The sequence below is a fragment of the Oncorhynchus masou genome, chromosome 3 (assembly GCF_036934945.1).
Source record: "Oncorhynchus masou masou isolate Uvic2021 chromosome 3, UVic_Omas_1.1, whole genome shotgun sequence".
Lineage (NCBI taxonomy): Eukaryota > Metazoa > Chordata > Actinopteri > Salmoniformes > Salmonidae > Oncorhynchus > Oncorhynchus masou.
The window spans coordinates 12,672,386-12,688,420 of record NC_088214.1 but is presented as its reverse complement, the minus strand read 5'-3'; the positions used below and the strand labels follow the sequence as shown (position 1 = coordinate 12,688,420).

At 44.4% G+C, this 16,035-nt stretch overlaps 1 protein-coding gene across 4 annotated transcripts in view; it reads left to right on the top strand.

The window, feature by feature from the left end:
• LOC135510188 (neurocan core protein-like) overlaps positions 1–16,035 on the top strand; it is a 93,897-nt gene that overhangs the window by 54,667 nt on the left and 23,195 nt on the right. For 2 of the 4 annotated variants that reach the window (XM_064930988.1, XM_064930981.1), the window contains 5 exons: positions 513–662; positions 793–882; positions 1,013–1,215; positions 1,356–1,509; positions 8,854–10,338. In XM_064930988.1, coding sequence (XP_064787060.1) covers positions 513–662; positions 793–882; positions 1,013–1,215; positions 1,356–1,509; positions 8,854–10,338 — 2,082 coding nt within the window. The remainder of the gene's footprint in view (positions 1–512; positions 663–792; positions 883–1,012; positions 1,216–1,355; positions 1,510–8,853; positions 10,339–16,035) is intronic. The other 2 variants (XM_064931002.1, XM_064930996.1) reach the window with 2 other exon arrangements.

The window sequence follows — 16,035 nt, the reverse complement described above, 5'->3', positions numbered from 1 at the left end:
AGGCTTTTAGCATCTCCTGTGCATGCATACTTTACAATTCCTTATGGTCTCATCGTATGTTTAATGGCATGTGATTTAACTTGGACATCTGTCCGCTTTCTTCTTGAGGTAAAGCATGAGGAATGTGTTTCCGTCATTTAGAATGAAGCTGGACTGAATTAATCATTCAGAATGAAGCTGCACTAAATGAATCATTCAGAATGAAGCTGCACTGAATTAATCATTCAGATTGAAGCTAAACTAAATTAATCATTCAGAATGAAGCTGCACTAAATTAATCATTCAGAATGAAGCTGCACTGAATGAATCATTCAGATTGAAACTACACTAAATGAATCATTCAGAATGAAGCTGCACTAAATGAATCATTCAGATTGAAACTACAATGAAATGAATCATTCAGATAGAAACTGCACAAAATGAATAATTCAGAATGAAGCTGAACTGAATTAATCATTCAGAATGAAGCTGGACTGAATTAGTCAGTCATTGACTCTCATTGTGCCTCACAGGGAACGTGAAGAAGCCAGGACCCATCTCTAGGATCTACAAGTCTTTGTGGAAGCCTTGGAGCCAGCTGACCGGCTCCGGCCACTCAGACAACCTGGGAACAGACAGTCCTGCCCTGGCTACTGAGACCACCAGCGGCACACCGACCACCGGTGGGTTTGGAAATGAATGGATAGATTCCTGTTTTTTTTTTTTTACATTGTTGAATGGAAACAAGGTTTTTTAATTATATTTTTCAATTCTATTCTGATTCTATCATTAATACTCCTCTCTCTCCCGTAGTCACAGAGAGCCGTAAACTTTCACCATCTGATGACCTCACACCCTCAAACTGGACCGGATTGGTTGATCTGGAGGAAGAGGCCCACTCTTGTAAGAAACATTATTTGCAACTTAAATTACACCATATTACTGTAACCATATAGATCACTACCTTTGACCAAAGTTACTGGTTGCTTTGGTCGATTATTTTTACTGTAATTCAGCATGTTTGTCTTCTCAGCTACAGATCCCTGGTCCTCAGAGTCCTCTGAGGGGTATGTCACCCTGCAGTTGAGCCCAGGAGAGAGCTCTCTAGCCTGGGGAGACCTGGGAGACATGGACCCTGACTCTGGAGCTTTCCTCAGACCTCCAGCCACACCCAGCCTCAGCCCAAGTACTACCACTCAGGAAGAACTATCACCCTCGACCTCAGCTGACAGAAAGGTTGGTCAGTTTTACAACATCCGTTTATTACAAGTACTGAATCATCAAGTACTTTGGCATATTGGCACTTTTCTGGCCCTAGTATTGTTTACTGTACAGTACATTCATTGTTTTGGGTGTATGGTGGCCTCTGTCTAAAGGTGATGGCCAAGATAGTGAAGTCCATGTGGAAGCCATGGAACTACCTGGCAGAAGGTACCCCAGGAACAGGCAGTCCAGAGGGGGAGAGAAAGGGAAGTGCAGCAGGGACTCTGACAGACAGTGTGGCTGTACCCACCGGCTCTCCTGCTCCAGGTTAGTGCTTTTTTCTTTATTTTGGTTGGGATACTGAGATTTACAGCTAGAGAATAATGTATCATCATTTAGGTTTTTCCAGAAGACCAAGGATCTGAGGCTGAGCAGACAAACATGCTGAATCTTTTATCCAAAGCAACTTACAGTCATGTGTGCATACATTTTACATATCCCATAGCCGCTGGGCCAGGGAATTGGACCCACTATCCTGATGTTGTAAGAGCCACACTCTACCAACTGAGCTCCAGAGGACCACAGTGAATATAAGAGAGAAAGAGAGAGTGTGTTTGTGAGTGGGTGTGAACATTTGTCTGGGTCAAAAACTGTCTGGGTGGTAATTCAATAAGGACTGGCCTTTTCAGTAGTCTAGACTTCATTAATACAGATATGTTCTCTGGCCCCTTTCAACCCACAGGCATAAATGTTTAACAGAGAAGGGAACCTTAGACATTGTTTTTCTGCATTATTTAATTATTCTAATAAAGGGTTTCTGTCCAGCTCCTGTGGTCTCTCTCTCTCAAATCAAAATCAAATCAAATTTATGTATATAGCCCTTCGTACATCAGCTGATATCTGTTGGCTTTTCATAGCCGATCATTTTTTTAAATGTATTTATTTATTTCACCTTTATTTAACCAGGTAGGCAAGTTGAGAACAAGTTCTCATTTACAATTGCGACCTGGCCAAGATAAAGCAAAGCAGTTCGACACATACAACGACACAGAGTTACACATGAAGTAAAACAAACATACAGTCAATAATACAGTATAAACAAGTCTATATACGATGTGAGCAAATGAGGTGAGATTAGGGAGGTAAAGGCAAAAAAAGGCCATGGTGGCAAAGTAAATACAATATAGCAAGTAAAACACTGGAATGGTAGATTTGCAATGGAAGGATGTGCAAAGTAGAAATAAAAATAATGGAGTGCAAAGGAGCAAAATAAATAAATAAATTAAATACAGTAGGGAAAGAGGTAGTTGTTTTGGCTAAATTATAGGTTGGCTATGTACAGGTGCAGTAATCTGTGAGCTGCTCTGACAGTTGGTGCTTAAAGCTAGTGAGGGAGATAAGTGTTTCCAGTGACCAGCGAGCTGAGATAAGGGGGGACTTTACCTAGCAGGGTCTTGTAGATGACATGGAGCCAGTGGGTTTGGTGACGAGTATGAAGCGAGGACCAGCCAACGAGAGCGTACAGGTCACAATGGTGGGTAGTATATGGGGCTTTGGTGACAAAACGGATTGCACTGTGATAGACTGCATCCAATTTGTTGAGTAGGGTATTGGAGGCTATTTTGTAAATGACATCACCAAAGTCGAAGGTTGGTAGGATGGTCAGTTTTACAAGGGTATGTTTGGCAGCATGAGTGAAGGATGCTTTGTTGCGAAATAGGAAGCCAATTCTAGATTTAACTTTGGATTGGAGATATTTGATATGGGTCTGGAAGGAGAGTTTACAGTCTAACCAGACACCTAAGTATTTGTAGTTGTCCACGTATTAAGAGCATCATTAAGAGTATCTCTACCACCCCTGCTGTCTCTAGAGAGTTGAAAACAGCAGGTCTGGGACAGGTAGCACGTCCAGTGAACAGGTCAGGATTCCATAGCCGCAGGCAGAACAGTTGAAACTGGAGCAGCAGCACGGCCAGGTGGACTGGGGACAGCAAGGAGTCATCATGCCAGGTAGTCCTGAGGTATGGTCCTAGGGCTGATGCCATTAAAAGGTAAATTTACCACCTTCACAAGTGCAGTCTCAGTGATATGATGGGGTCTAAAACCAGACTGAAGCATTTAAAATACACTGTTTGTCTTCAGGAAGGCAGTGAGTTGCTGCGCAACCACTTTTTCAATTTATTTTGAGAGGAATGGAAGATTCGATATAGTTTTTTATATTTTCTGGGTCAAGGTTTGGCTTTTTCAAGAGAGGCCTTATTACTGCTTCTTTTAGTGAGTTTGGTACACCCCTCTAGACATGTAGACATTTGTAGACATTTGTCTACATACAGTGTTGTAACGATGTGCAAATAAATTGCAAAAGGGAAAATAAATAAACGTAAATATGGGTTGTATTTACAATGGTGTTTGTTCTTCACTGGTTGCCCTTTTCTTGTGGTAACAGATCACAAATCTTGCTGCTGTGATGGCACACTGTGGAATTTCACCCAATAGATATGGGAGTTTATCAAAATTGGATTTGTTTTCAAATTCTCTGTGGGTCTGTGTAATCTGAGGGAAATACAGTGCCTTGCAAAAGTATTCATCCCCCTTGGTGTTTCTGCTATTTCGGTGCATTACAAGCTGTAATTTAAATCAATTTTTATTTGGATTTCATGTAACGGAATACACAAAATAGTCCAAATTGGTGAAGTGAAATGAAAAACATTACTTGCGTGCATACAGTGAGGGAAAAAAGTATTTGATCCCCTGCTGATTTTGAACGTTTGCCATTAAAATTATAGACTGATCATTTCTTTGTCAGTGGGCAAACGTACAAAATCAGCAGGGGATCAAATAAATTTTTCCCTCAATGTATGTATTCAACCCCTTTGCCAAAAAGCCCCTAAATAAGATCTGGTACAACCAATTACATTCAGAAGTCACATAATTAATTAAATTGTGTGCAATTGTAACACAGTTACATCTGTGTGCAATATAAGTGTCACATGATCTGTCACATGATCTCAGTATATATACACTTGTTCTGAAAGACCCCAGAGTCTGCAACACCACTAAGCAAGGGGCACCACCAAGCAAGTGGCACTATGAAAACCAAGGAGCTCTCCAAACAGGTCAGGGACAAAGTTGTGGAGAAGTACAAATCAGGGATGGGTTATAAAAAATATCAGAAACTTTGAACATCCCACAGAGCACCATTAAAACCATTATTAAAAAATGGAAAGAATATGCACCACAACAAGAGAGGGCCACCCACCAAAACTCACAGACCAGGCAAGGAGGGCATTAATCAGAGAGGCAACAAAAGGAGCAAAGATAACCCTTAATGAGCTGCAAAGCTCCACAGCGGAGAAAGGAGTATCTGTCCATAGGACCACATTAAGCCGTACACTCTACAGAGCTGGACTTTACTGAAGAGTGGCCAGAAAAAAGCAATTTCTTGAAGAAAAAATAAGCAAACACGTTTGGTGTTCGCCAAAAGGCAATTGGAATTCTCCCCAAACATATGGAAGAAGGTATTCTGGTCAGATGAGACTAAAATTGAGCTTTTTGGCTATCAAGGAAAATGCTATGTCTGGCACAAACCCAACACCTCTCATCACCCCGAGAACAACATCCCCACAGTGAAGCATGGTGTCACGAACGTCGTCAGAGGAATGACCGGACCAAGGTGCAGCGTGGTGAGCGTACATCTCTTTTTGTTTGATAATGTCGCCAACAAAAACGAACGTGATGCTTACTAGGGCTATACAGGCCATTAACAAAGTCAACTACCCACAACTAAGGTGGCAAAACAGGCTGCCTAAGTATGATTCTCAATCAGAGACAACGATAGATAGCTGTCCCTGATTGAGAAACATACCCGGCCAAAACATAGAAACGGAAAACATTGAAATAAAGAAACTAGAATGCTCACCCTAGTCACACCCTGGCCTAACCAAAATTGAGAATAATAGCCTCTCTATGGCCAGGGCGTGACACATGGTGGTGGCAGCATCATGCTGTGGGGATATTTTTTCATCGGCAGGGACTGGGAAACTGGTCTGAATTGAAGGAATGATGGATGGCGCTAAATACAGGGAAATTCTTACAGAGATTTGAGACTGGGACGGAGGTTCATCTTCCAGCAGGACAATGACCCTAAGCATACTACTAAAGCAATAGTCGAATGGTTTAAGGGGAAACATTTTGGAATGGCCTAGTCAAAGCCCATAACTCAATCCAATTGAAAATCTGTGATTCAGATTGCTGTACACCAGCAGAACCCATCCAACTTGAAGGATCTGGAGCAGATTTGCCTTGAAGAATGGGTAAAAATCCAAGAGACTTGCAGCTGTAATTGCTGCAAAAAAAGAAGAAAAAAAAAGAAGGTGCCTCTGCAAAGTATTGACTTGGGGGGGAGGGGCGTGAATAGTTATGCACGCTCAAGTTTTCTGGTTTTTGTGTCTTATTTCTTGTTTGTTTCACATTTTAAAAATATTATGCATCTTCAAAGTGGTAGGCATGTTGTGTAAATAAAATGATACAACCCCCCAAAAAACAATCTTAATTCCAGGTTATAAGGCAACAAATTAGGACAAATGCCCAGGGGGCGAATACTTTCACAAGCCACTGTATGTGTCTATGGTCATATATTTGGCAAGAGGTCAGGAAGTGCAGCTCAGTTTCCACCTCATTTTGTGGGCAGTGTGCACAGAGCCTGTCTTCTCTTGAGAGCCAGGTCTGCCTACGGTGGCCTTTCTCAATAGCATGCTATGGTCACTGAGTCTTCCAAAGTCAAAGCAAAATTCTGCATGCAGAGTCTCATTTTGGTGTTTGTCTAATGTTGTGAAATGGTTGGTGAGTGGACCCCAAACCTTACAACCAGAAAGGGCAGATCCTAATTGGTATGTTACATTTTATGTTCCTTTTGATGCCATAGCATTCCCTTCTTGCCTTGTCTCTCAGGTTTATAGAGCAACTGTGTCTAGACGGAATTTGAATTTGTTGTCCTGGCAACGGGACCATTTTTGGAACACCATTATTTTTTGTCTTACTGAGATTTACTGTCAATACCCAAGTCTGGCAGAGTCTGTGCTGAATATCTAGGTGCTGCTATGGGCCTTCCTTGTTTGGGGACAGAAGCACCAGATCGTCAGAAAATAGTAGACATTTGACTTCAGATTCTAGTAGGGTGAGGCCGGGTGTTGCAGACTGTTTTAGTGCCCTTGCCAATTCGTTGATATATATGTTGAAGAGGGTGGGGATAAAGCTTCATCCCTGTCTCACCTCATGGCCGTGTGGATAGAAAGGTGTGTGTTTTTTTGCTAATTTTAACCACACACTTGTTGTTTGTGTATTTTGTAATGTTGTATGTTTTTCCCCTAACACAACTTTCCATCAATTTTTATAGCAGACCCTCATGCCAAATTGAGTCAAAGGTTTTTTTGAAATCAACAAAGCATGAGAAGACTGCCTTTATTTTGGTTTGTTTGTTTGTCAATTAGGGTGTGCAGGGTGAATACGTGGTCTGTCTTACGGTAATTTGGTAAAAAGACAATTTGATATTTGCTCAGTTACATTGTTTTCGCTGAGGAAATGTATGAGTCTGCTGTTAATGATAATGCAGAGGATTTACCCAAGGTTGATGTTGACTTATATCTCAAAGTAGTTATTGGGGTCAAATTTGTCCCCAATTTTGTGGATTGGGTTGATCAGTCCTTGGTTCCAAATATTGGGGAAGATGCCAGAGTGAGTTAAATGGGTTGGATTCTATGGATTCTTCCATTACATTGAGCTGATTTCTGACGTGCTGTTCCTTCTTTTTCCGTAGTGTATTTCTGTAATGTTTTCGTGATTGACCATACTGAAGGCGTAGGCTCAGGTATTCTGGGTCTCCATGTTTTTGGTTGGATAGGTTTCTCAATTTCTGTCATAGGTTTTTGCATTCTTCATCAAACCATTTGTCATTGTTGTTAATTTTCTTAGGTTGTCTGCTTGACATTTTTTTATTTGATAGGGACACTGATATACTGTTTAGATTTTCATCTGCCAAGTTTACACCTTCACTATTACAGTAAAACCTTTTGTCCAGGAAGTTGTCTAAAAGGGATTGAATTTGTTGTTGCCTCATTGTTATATGGTAGGTTTCTGCGCTGCTTTCCTTCCATCTATAGTATTTTTTGATATTATTCAGTTCCTTGGGCTTTGATGCCTTATGATTGCTGCCTGAGGATTGCTCTGTTCAAGTAGACTGGGATCTTGCTGTGATCTGTTAGGGATGTCAGTGGGCTGACTGTGAACACTCTGAGAGACTCTGGGTTGAGGTCAGTGATAAGTAGTCTACAGTACTACTGCCAAGAGATGAGTTATAGGTGTGGCTACCGTAGGAGTCCCCTCTAAATCTACCATTGTCTATATACATGCCCAGCGTGTGACAGCTGCAGGAGTTGTGACCCTTTTTTGTTTGTTTTGTTGTTATAGTTGTGTCTTGAGGGGAATATGGCGGAGGGATTGGTGTCACCTCAAGGTAGGTGTTTGTCCCCCTGCGTGCTGAGCGTGTCAGGCTCTTGTCCAGTTCTAGCATTAGGTCGCCACAGACTAGTACATGTCCTCAGGCCTGTAAATGGTTGATTTCTTCATTAAAGTATAGGATTCTAGTGGAGGGATATAGGAGGACATTTGTCTCTGTTCAAAATGTTCCTTTGGTGGATGGGACTACCAGCTCTCTGTAACCTAGAGGGCAACCAGTGGATCCATCTCCTCTATACCATGTTTCTTGAGGATGACAATGTCTGTATTTCTAATTTATTTGGTGAAGTCCAGGTTCCTGCTTTTTAGGCCAAAAACAGATGACCTCAGGCCTGGGATATTCCAGGATGAGACAGTGAAGGCTTTGGGTTCCATAAAGTGTCCAAAGTTGTTAGTTGTGTGGTTTTGCCTCAGTTTTGCCATTGACTTGGGCTATTGCAAGAATGGGGGGCTCAAATCAAATCAAAGTTGATTTGTTACATACACATGGTTAGCAGATGTTAATGTGAGTGTAGCGAAATGCTTGTGCTTCTAGTTCCGACAATGCAGTATTAACCACGAGTAATCTAACCGAACAATTCCAGAACTACTACCTTATACACACAAGTGTAAAGGGATAAAGAATATGTACATAAAGCTATATGAATGAGTGATGGTACAGATGCAGTAGATGGTATTGAGTACAGTATATACATATGAGATGAGTAATGTAGGGTATGTAAACATAAAAGTGGCATAGTTTAAAGTGGCTCGCGATACATGTATGACATAAAATGGCAAGATGCAGTAGATGATAGAGAGTACAGTATATACATATACATATGAGATGAGTAATGTAGGGTTTGTAAACATTATATTAAGTGGCATTGTTTAAAGTGGCTAGTGATACATTTTTTACTTCAATTTCCATTATTAAAGTGGCTGGAGTTGAGTCAGTGTGTTGGCAGCAGCCACTCAATGTTAGCGGTGGCTGTTTAACAGTCTGATGGCCTTGCGATAGAAGCTGTTTTTCAGGGTTGGGCCTGTTTGCCTGCTCACAGCCTGGGCGTATGTGTGTATTTCATGTTGCGGCACTCTTTCTTTCCTTCTCTCTCCCTCTTTCCATATCCCACTGCCTCCTCTAACCTCTTCCCTCTCTTCCCTCTCTTCCCTCTTCAGGTTTATCCTCATGGGGTGGTGGGTGGTGGGATGGCTCAGGACTGGGGGACCTAGATGATACACCACCCACTGGTGAGCCGTCATCCTCCACTGGTGAGCCGTCGTCCTCCGCTGATGAGCCGTCGTCCTCTGCTGGTGAGCCGTCATCTTCCGCTGGTGAGACGTCGTCCACCCCTGGTGAGCCTCCGTCCTCCACTGGTGAGCCGTCATCCTCTGCTGGTGAGCCGTCGTCCTCCCCTGGTGAGCCGTCGTCCTCCCCTGGTGAGCCGTCGTCCTCCCCTGGTGAGCCGTCGTCCTCCACTGGTGAGCCGTCGTCCTCTCCTGGTGAGCCGTCGTCCTCCCCTGGTGAGCCGTTGTCCTCCGCTGGTGAGCTGTCGTCCTCCCCTGGTGTGCCGTTGTCCTCCCCTGGTGAGCCGTCGTCCTCCCCTGGTGTGCCGTCGTCCTCCCCTGGTGTGCCGTCGTCCTCCCCTGGTGTGCCGTCGTCCTCCCCTGGTGTGCCGTCGCCCTCCGCTGTTGTGCCGTCGTCCTCCGCTGTTGTGCCGTCGTCCTCCGCTGTTGTGCCGTCGTCCTCCGCTGTTGTGCCATCGTCCTCTCCTGGTGTGCGGTCGCCCTCCCCTGGTGTGCCGTCGTCCTCCCCTGGTGTGCCGTCGTCCTCCCCTGGTGTGCCGTCGTCCTCCCCTGGTGTGCCATCGTCCTCCGCTGGTGAGCCGTCGTCCTCCGCTGGTGAGCCGTCGTCCTCCCCTGGTGAGCCGTCAGCCTCCCCAGCCCTGCTCACCTCTACCCCGGCCACAGAGAACCAGTCCTCTGCCTCCACCTCCACCACTGGAGGGTGGGAGGCTGTCCCAGACACATGGGTCCAAGTGACCCCATCAACAGGGGTGACCTCACCCCAGCCGGGTTATAGGAGAATGGAAGAGGTTACCACTAGTACCACTAGAGCAGATAGCATAGCCACCGCTGTGAGCGGGAGAGCGATGGTGAAAGAGGAGGAAGGGAGTGCCCTGGGGGCATCCGACGAGGCCAGAGGGGAGATTCAGTTTCCCGGTATCCCCGTTGGAACAACCAAACCCAAACTCAGGGTCCCTCCATCCAACAACAGAACCATGAGGAAGAACCAGTCACGAGCCAGTGGCAGCACAACCCAACCCGCAGTCAGCAGCTCCACAGCTGGGTCAGACAGCAGAGACTCTTCCCCTCCATCCAGACCAGGTGCTGGAGCTCCAGCCCCTCCACCCTCAACCTCAGTCAGCCAGGGCAGCTCCAGCGTGGCATCTCCGTCCATATCCTGGGTCCCCACGGAGAGAGCTGGTGCGTGGGGTGGCGAGGGGCCGGAGAGAAAGCCCCTGGAGGTGCCCTCCGAAGCACCAGTGGAGGAGGAGACAGCCTTGTCTCACTCACTCGGCTCTGGGTTGCCTAGCAACATGGACGAGGAAGGTGGCAGAGGTGCCGGATTCAACCAAAGCAACGGAACTCTGGACTCCGCTGGTAAGTCCTGTCTGTCAGGCAGTTAATAAATAAATCAAACAAATGTAATTTAATTTTTAATCCAATGATTTGCACACAAAGCTGGACAAAACACTAGCATCATATTCTTAGTTTCTCTCCATCAGGGCCTCAGTCACGGTGATCTCTGTACAATCCCCACGGTTGTTTCTTCGGTGCTGTTATTCAATGTGTTTTTCAATTCTGAGATTATAGCGTGTTGCCTTCCGACCTACAGAACTCCTCATTCCAGACCCATTCTGTATGTACTCCCACTAGGGAATAGGAAGGTGGTCATGCTTCCGTAGATAGTCCTCTGATTAAGCGCCTGATTCAGTCTCTCTCTCTCCAGAGCTGTTTCTCACCTGATAGTGAATGGGGCTTGTAGCTGGTGCACCATATTTCCTGCTGCATCACACATTCCTGTGGTGATTTATTTTGCTCTCTTGGAAACAGTTGATGTTGTCAACATGTTGTAGATATGTTGTATATTCATCAGAGGCTGAGATGTGATGCATATATGTAGAACCAAAGATTGTGGCTAACAACAGTAAATCGTTTTGACAAAGATGTCAGAGAAAAGCATATCATTGATAGCACATGTTATGTGGTTTTGTTCATTGAGATGATAGCCTCTGGAGGGAAAGCGAGCAGTGTGCCATTTTACCGACCTGTATTAGCTCCTGGTTTCCATCACTCACATTAGCAGCCCTGGTACACAAACAGAAACAATGCATAGAGGAGCTCATGGAAGACTGGGTCTCACTAATAGGAGAGTGGTGGTCTCTCTCTCTCTCTCTCTCTGTCTCTCTCTCTCTCTCTCTCTCTCTCTCTCTCTCTCTCTCTCAGTTCCATTCAAGGGGCTTTATAGGCATAGGAAGCAAGTGAAATTAATAAACAAAAGTGAAATAAACAATAAAAAGTGAACAGTAAATATTAGACTCACAAGTTCCAAAATAATAGAGACATGTCCAATGTCATATCATGTCTATAGACAGTGTTGTAACGATGTGCAAATAGTTCAAGTAAAAAAGGGGAAAAAATAAACATAAATATAGGTTGTATTTACAATGGTGTTTGTTCTTCACTGGTTGACCTTTTCTTGTGGCAACTCGTCACAAATCTTGCATGCTGTGGTATTTTACCCAATAGATATGGGAGATCATCAAAATTGGATTTGTATTCGAATTCTTTGTGGGTCTGTGTAATCTGAGAGAAATATGTGTCTCTAATATGGTCATACATTTGTCAGGAGGTTAGGAAGTGCAGCTCAGTTTCCACCTCATTTTGTGGGCAGTGGACACATAGGCAAACCTGGCTCTTGAGAGAAGACAGGCTATGGCGGCCTCTCTCAATAGCAAGGCTGTGCTCACAGAATCTGTACATAGTCAAGGATTTTCTTGATTTTGGGGTCAGTTACAGTAGTCAGGTATTCTGCCACTGTGTACTCTCTGTTTAGGGCCAGATAGCATTCCAATTTGCTCAGTCTTTTTTTGTTTTTGATTCTTTCCAGTGTGTCAAATAGTTATATTTTTGCTTTCTCATAAGTTGGTTGGGTCTAAATGTGTTTCTATCCTGGGGCTCTGTAGGGTCTGTTTGTGTTTGTGAACAGAGCTCCAGAACCAACCAGCCATCTCTCTTTCTCTCTCTCTCTCTCTCTCTCTCTTTCTCTCTCTCTCTCTCTCTCTCTCCCTCCCTACCTACCCTCTCTCTCTCTTTCTCTCTCACTCTCACTCTCTCTCTCCCTCCATCTCTCTCTCTCACTCTGTTCTGTCAAAGTTGAGTGGTGGCCAGTGTTTGTGTTTTTCTTGACTGGATCAGAGTGGACCTAATCAGGCTGAGCAAATCAATGAGGGGCTTCAGGGTCTCTCTCTCTCTTTTAAATAAATTGTAACGATCCTCGTTGGTGGAAGAAGGAGAGGACCAAGGTGCAGCGTGGTACGTGTTCATGATCTTTCAATTACACTGAACACGAGAACAAAAATAACTAAACGGAACAAACGAAACAGTCCTGTCTGGTACAGAGACAGAGACAGAAAACAACTACCCACAACTCAAGGGCGAAAACAGGCTGCCTAAGTATGGTTCTCAATCAGAGACAATGATTGACAGCTGCCTCTGATTGGGAACCATACCAGGCCAAACACATAGAAATACAAACATAGAACAAAACATAGAATGCCCACCCCAACTCACGACCCTGACCAACCTAAAATAGAGACATAAAAAAAAGGAACTAAGGTCAGGACGTGACATGAATGCTTTATTGGCATGAATGGATGGTTTCCAAAGCAATGTATATGAAGTACTACATACATTAACAATATGTTTGAGCAGCAATAATACAATATATCAACAAAATAAAATAAAAACAGCAACAATTAATCAATTATGGGTGTATGACATTGTGGGAGTTATTGTCTCTCTAATATTATGACAGACCAGGACATAACCTGCAGCAAGATCTAATGTCTCTCTAATATTATGACAGACCAGGACATAACTTGCAGCAAGATCTACTCTCTCTCTAATATTATGACAGACCAGGACATTATCTGCAGCAAGATATACTGTCTCTCTAATATTATGACAGACGAGGACATAACCTGCAGCAAGATCTACTCTCTCTCTAATATTATGACAGACCAGGACATAGCCTGCAGCAAGATCTACTGTCTCTATGTTTTTTCCCCTAACAAAATGCATATTATCTCCTCAAAAGTCAGTACAAAAAATCCTGCAATTTTTTCTTTGACTTTCAGGAGATAAATACATGACCTCTGACTGTCATATTTGGAGCGGTGGAGTAGGAAGTGCTGCTCATTCTGTACTTCACCCGACCCACAGTGCTAAAATAGTCTTTCTTCTCTGACCTTCCATGTTTTTCTATGGTGTCTTGTCTCTATCGCCAGACTATGGTCACTGAGTCTGTACATTGTTAATGTCTTACTTTGTATTAATTATTTGCTCCTAAGAAGGTGTTATGCTAATTTGATACAGTATCTCTTTAGAATTTGGTAACATTGAAGTTTGTGATTAAATGGAATTTAGTTTTGCCAATAATTAGAGTATGTATTTTGGCTAGAGATTTCTATTTGTTTGAATTTTGTTATTTGTGGTCGATTGGTTGAATCTAACTGGTGCTTTTGGTCAAATTGCTATAGGGTCTCTCTCTAGGTAACGGTGTTTGTGTTTGCATATCTCTCTCTCTCTTTCTCTCTCCTTCTCTATCTCTCTCTCTCTCCTACAACCTGTTCCGCTCGGTCTCTTATCCGCTCTCTCTCTCTCCCTCTCTCTCACCTCTTCCTCTCTCTTTCTCTCATGCTCCCTTCTCTCTCTCCCTCTCTCTCACCTCTTCCTCTCTCTTTCTCTCATGCTCCCTTCTCTCTCTCTCCCTCTCTCTCACCTCTTCCTCTCTCTTTCTCTCATGCTCCCTTCTCTCTCTCTCCCTCTCTCGCCTCTTCCTTTCTCTCTTTCTCTCACGCTCTCCCTGTCTCTCTCACAAACCCTATCACATCCTCTTTTTTATCTCTCTCACAACCTCACACATACCCTCTTTCTCTCTTCTTCTCAACCTCTTCCCCTCTCTCTCACGCAACCTTTCACCTCCTCCCTTTCTATCTCTATATAACGACACAGGATGAGACCCAGATGCAGACACAGGAGGCAGATGGTTAGAGTCTCAGAGATGTATTATATACATGGGGTAGGCAAATGGCAGGTCCAGGACAGGCGGAGATCAGTAATAATAATAAGAGTCAGGCAGGCGTAGAACAGCCGGCAGACTCAGGGTCAGGGCAAGCAAAAACAGGTCGGAACTGGGAAGACTAGAACACAAACTAGAAAGATGGGAAAAACATGGAAAAAACACACTGGGACGACTTCACGGGACAAGACGAACTGGCAACAGACAGACAGACAACGCAGGTATAAGTACACAGGGGATACTGGGGAAATATGAGACAGCTGATGGGGTGGAGACAAGCACAAGACAGGTGAAACAGATCAGGGCGTGACACTCTTTCTCTCTCGCTCACTCTCTTAGTCACGCTCTCACCCTCTCTCTATCCGTTGTTCTCCATTTCTCCACCCCTTTCCTTCTCTTATTGTAGTTTACACTATTCATTTACAGCATAGTGTTTCAAAAGGCGAAATGAGCAGGAGTTGCATAAACAGCTGTAGGTCAAAACAAGCTGCTTTTCTGAGTCTTGGTCTGATGGTCTGTTGCTCTGTTGATGTGATGGTCTGACGGTGTGTTGGTCTGTTGCTCTGTTGATGTGATGGTCTGACGGTGTGTTGGTCTGTTGCTCTGTTGGTGTGATGGTGTGTTGGTGTGATGGTGTGTTGCTCTATTGGTGTGTTGGTATGATGGTGTGTTGCTCTGTTGCTCTGTTGGTGTGATGGTGTGTTGGTATGATGGTGTGATGGTGTATTGGATTGTTGGTGTGTTGGTCTGTTGGTGTGATGGTGTGTTGGATTGTTGGTCTGATGGTGTGTTGGTGTGTTGGTCTGTTGATGTGATGATGTGATGGTGTGTTGGTATGATGGTGTGATGGTGTATTGGATTGTTGGTTTGTTGGTATGATGGTGTGATGGTGTATTGGATTGTTGGTGTGTTGGTCTGTTGATGTGATGATGTGATGGTGTGATGGTGCAGGGTGAAGGGAGGCTGTCAGCTCATTCACTGGCCTATTGATTTCTCTGCTCCACTCGCTTTAAAGAACGACCAGCCACAGCATGTTTATCTGTCAAACACACACACACACACACACACACACACACACACACACACACACACACACACACACACACACACACGATTGTGCTGTGTCTCCATCTTCAACTGTTCCTTCCGATATATCATGATTATGTCATATCATAATTAATATCAGCAGTTTAATAATAAGTGCTGAGAGAAACGAGGTATTTAACCTCAGACATAATGAGGTAAGATGAAAATGGATTGCCCTCTATACCCACTGCAGATCCAGCCTGGGATCCTTTTCCAACTGGTATCCATGACAACAGAGACCAGCAGGAAGGTGATGGCTGGTTGATGTTTGGTTCTGGGGATAGTTGTCCTTTAGAAGAAACACTAAAATGGTGTCCCAGTGTGGTTGGTTGCCTGTCCTTAGTGTCCTGGTCCCAGTGTGGTTGGTTGCCTGTCCTTAGTGTCCTGGTCCCAGTGTGGTTGGCTGCCTGTCCTTAGTGTCCTGGTCCCAGTGTGGTTGGTTGCCTGTCCTTAGTGTCCTGGTCCCAGTGTGGTTGGTTGCCTGTCCTTAGTGTCCTGGTCCCAGTGTGGTTGGTTGCCTGTCCAGTGTGGTTGGTTGCCTTAGTGTCCTGGTCCCAGTGTGGTTGGCTGCCTGTCCTTAGTGTCCTGGTCCCAGTGTGGTTGGTTGCCTGTCCTTAGTGTCCTGGTCCCAGTGTGGTTGGTTGCCTGTCCTTAGTGTCCTGGTCCCAGTGTGGTTGGTTGCCTGTCCTTAGTGTCCTGGTCCCAGTGTGATTGGTTGCCTGTCCTTAGTGTCCTGGTCCCAGTTTGGTTGGTTGCCTGTCCTTAGTGTCCTGGTCCCAGTGTGGTTGGTTGCCTGTCCTTAGTGTCCTGGTCCCAGTGTGATTGGTTGCCTGTCCTTAGTGTCCTGGTCCTAGTGTGGTTGGTTGCCTGTCCTTAGTGTCCTGGTCCCAGTGTGGTTGGTTGCCTGT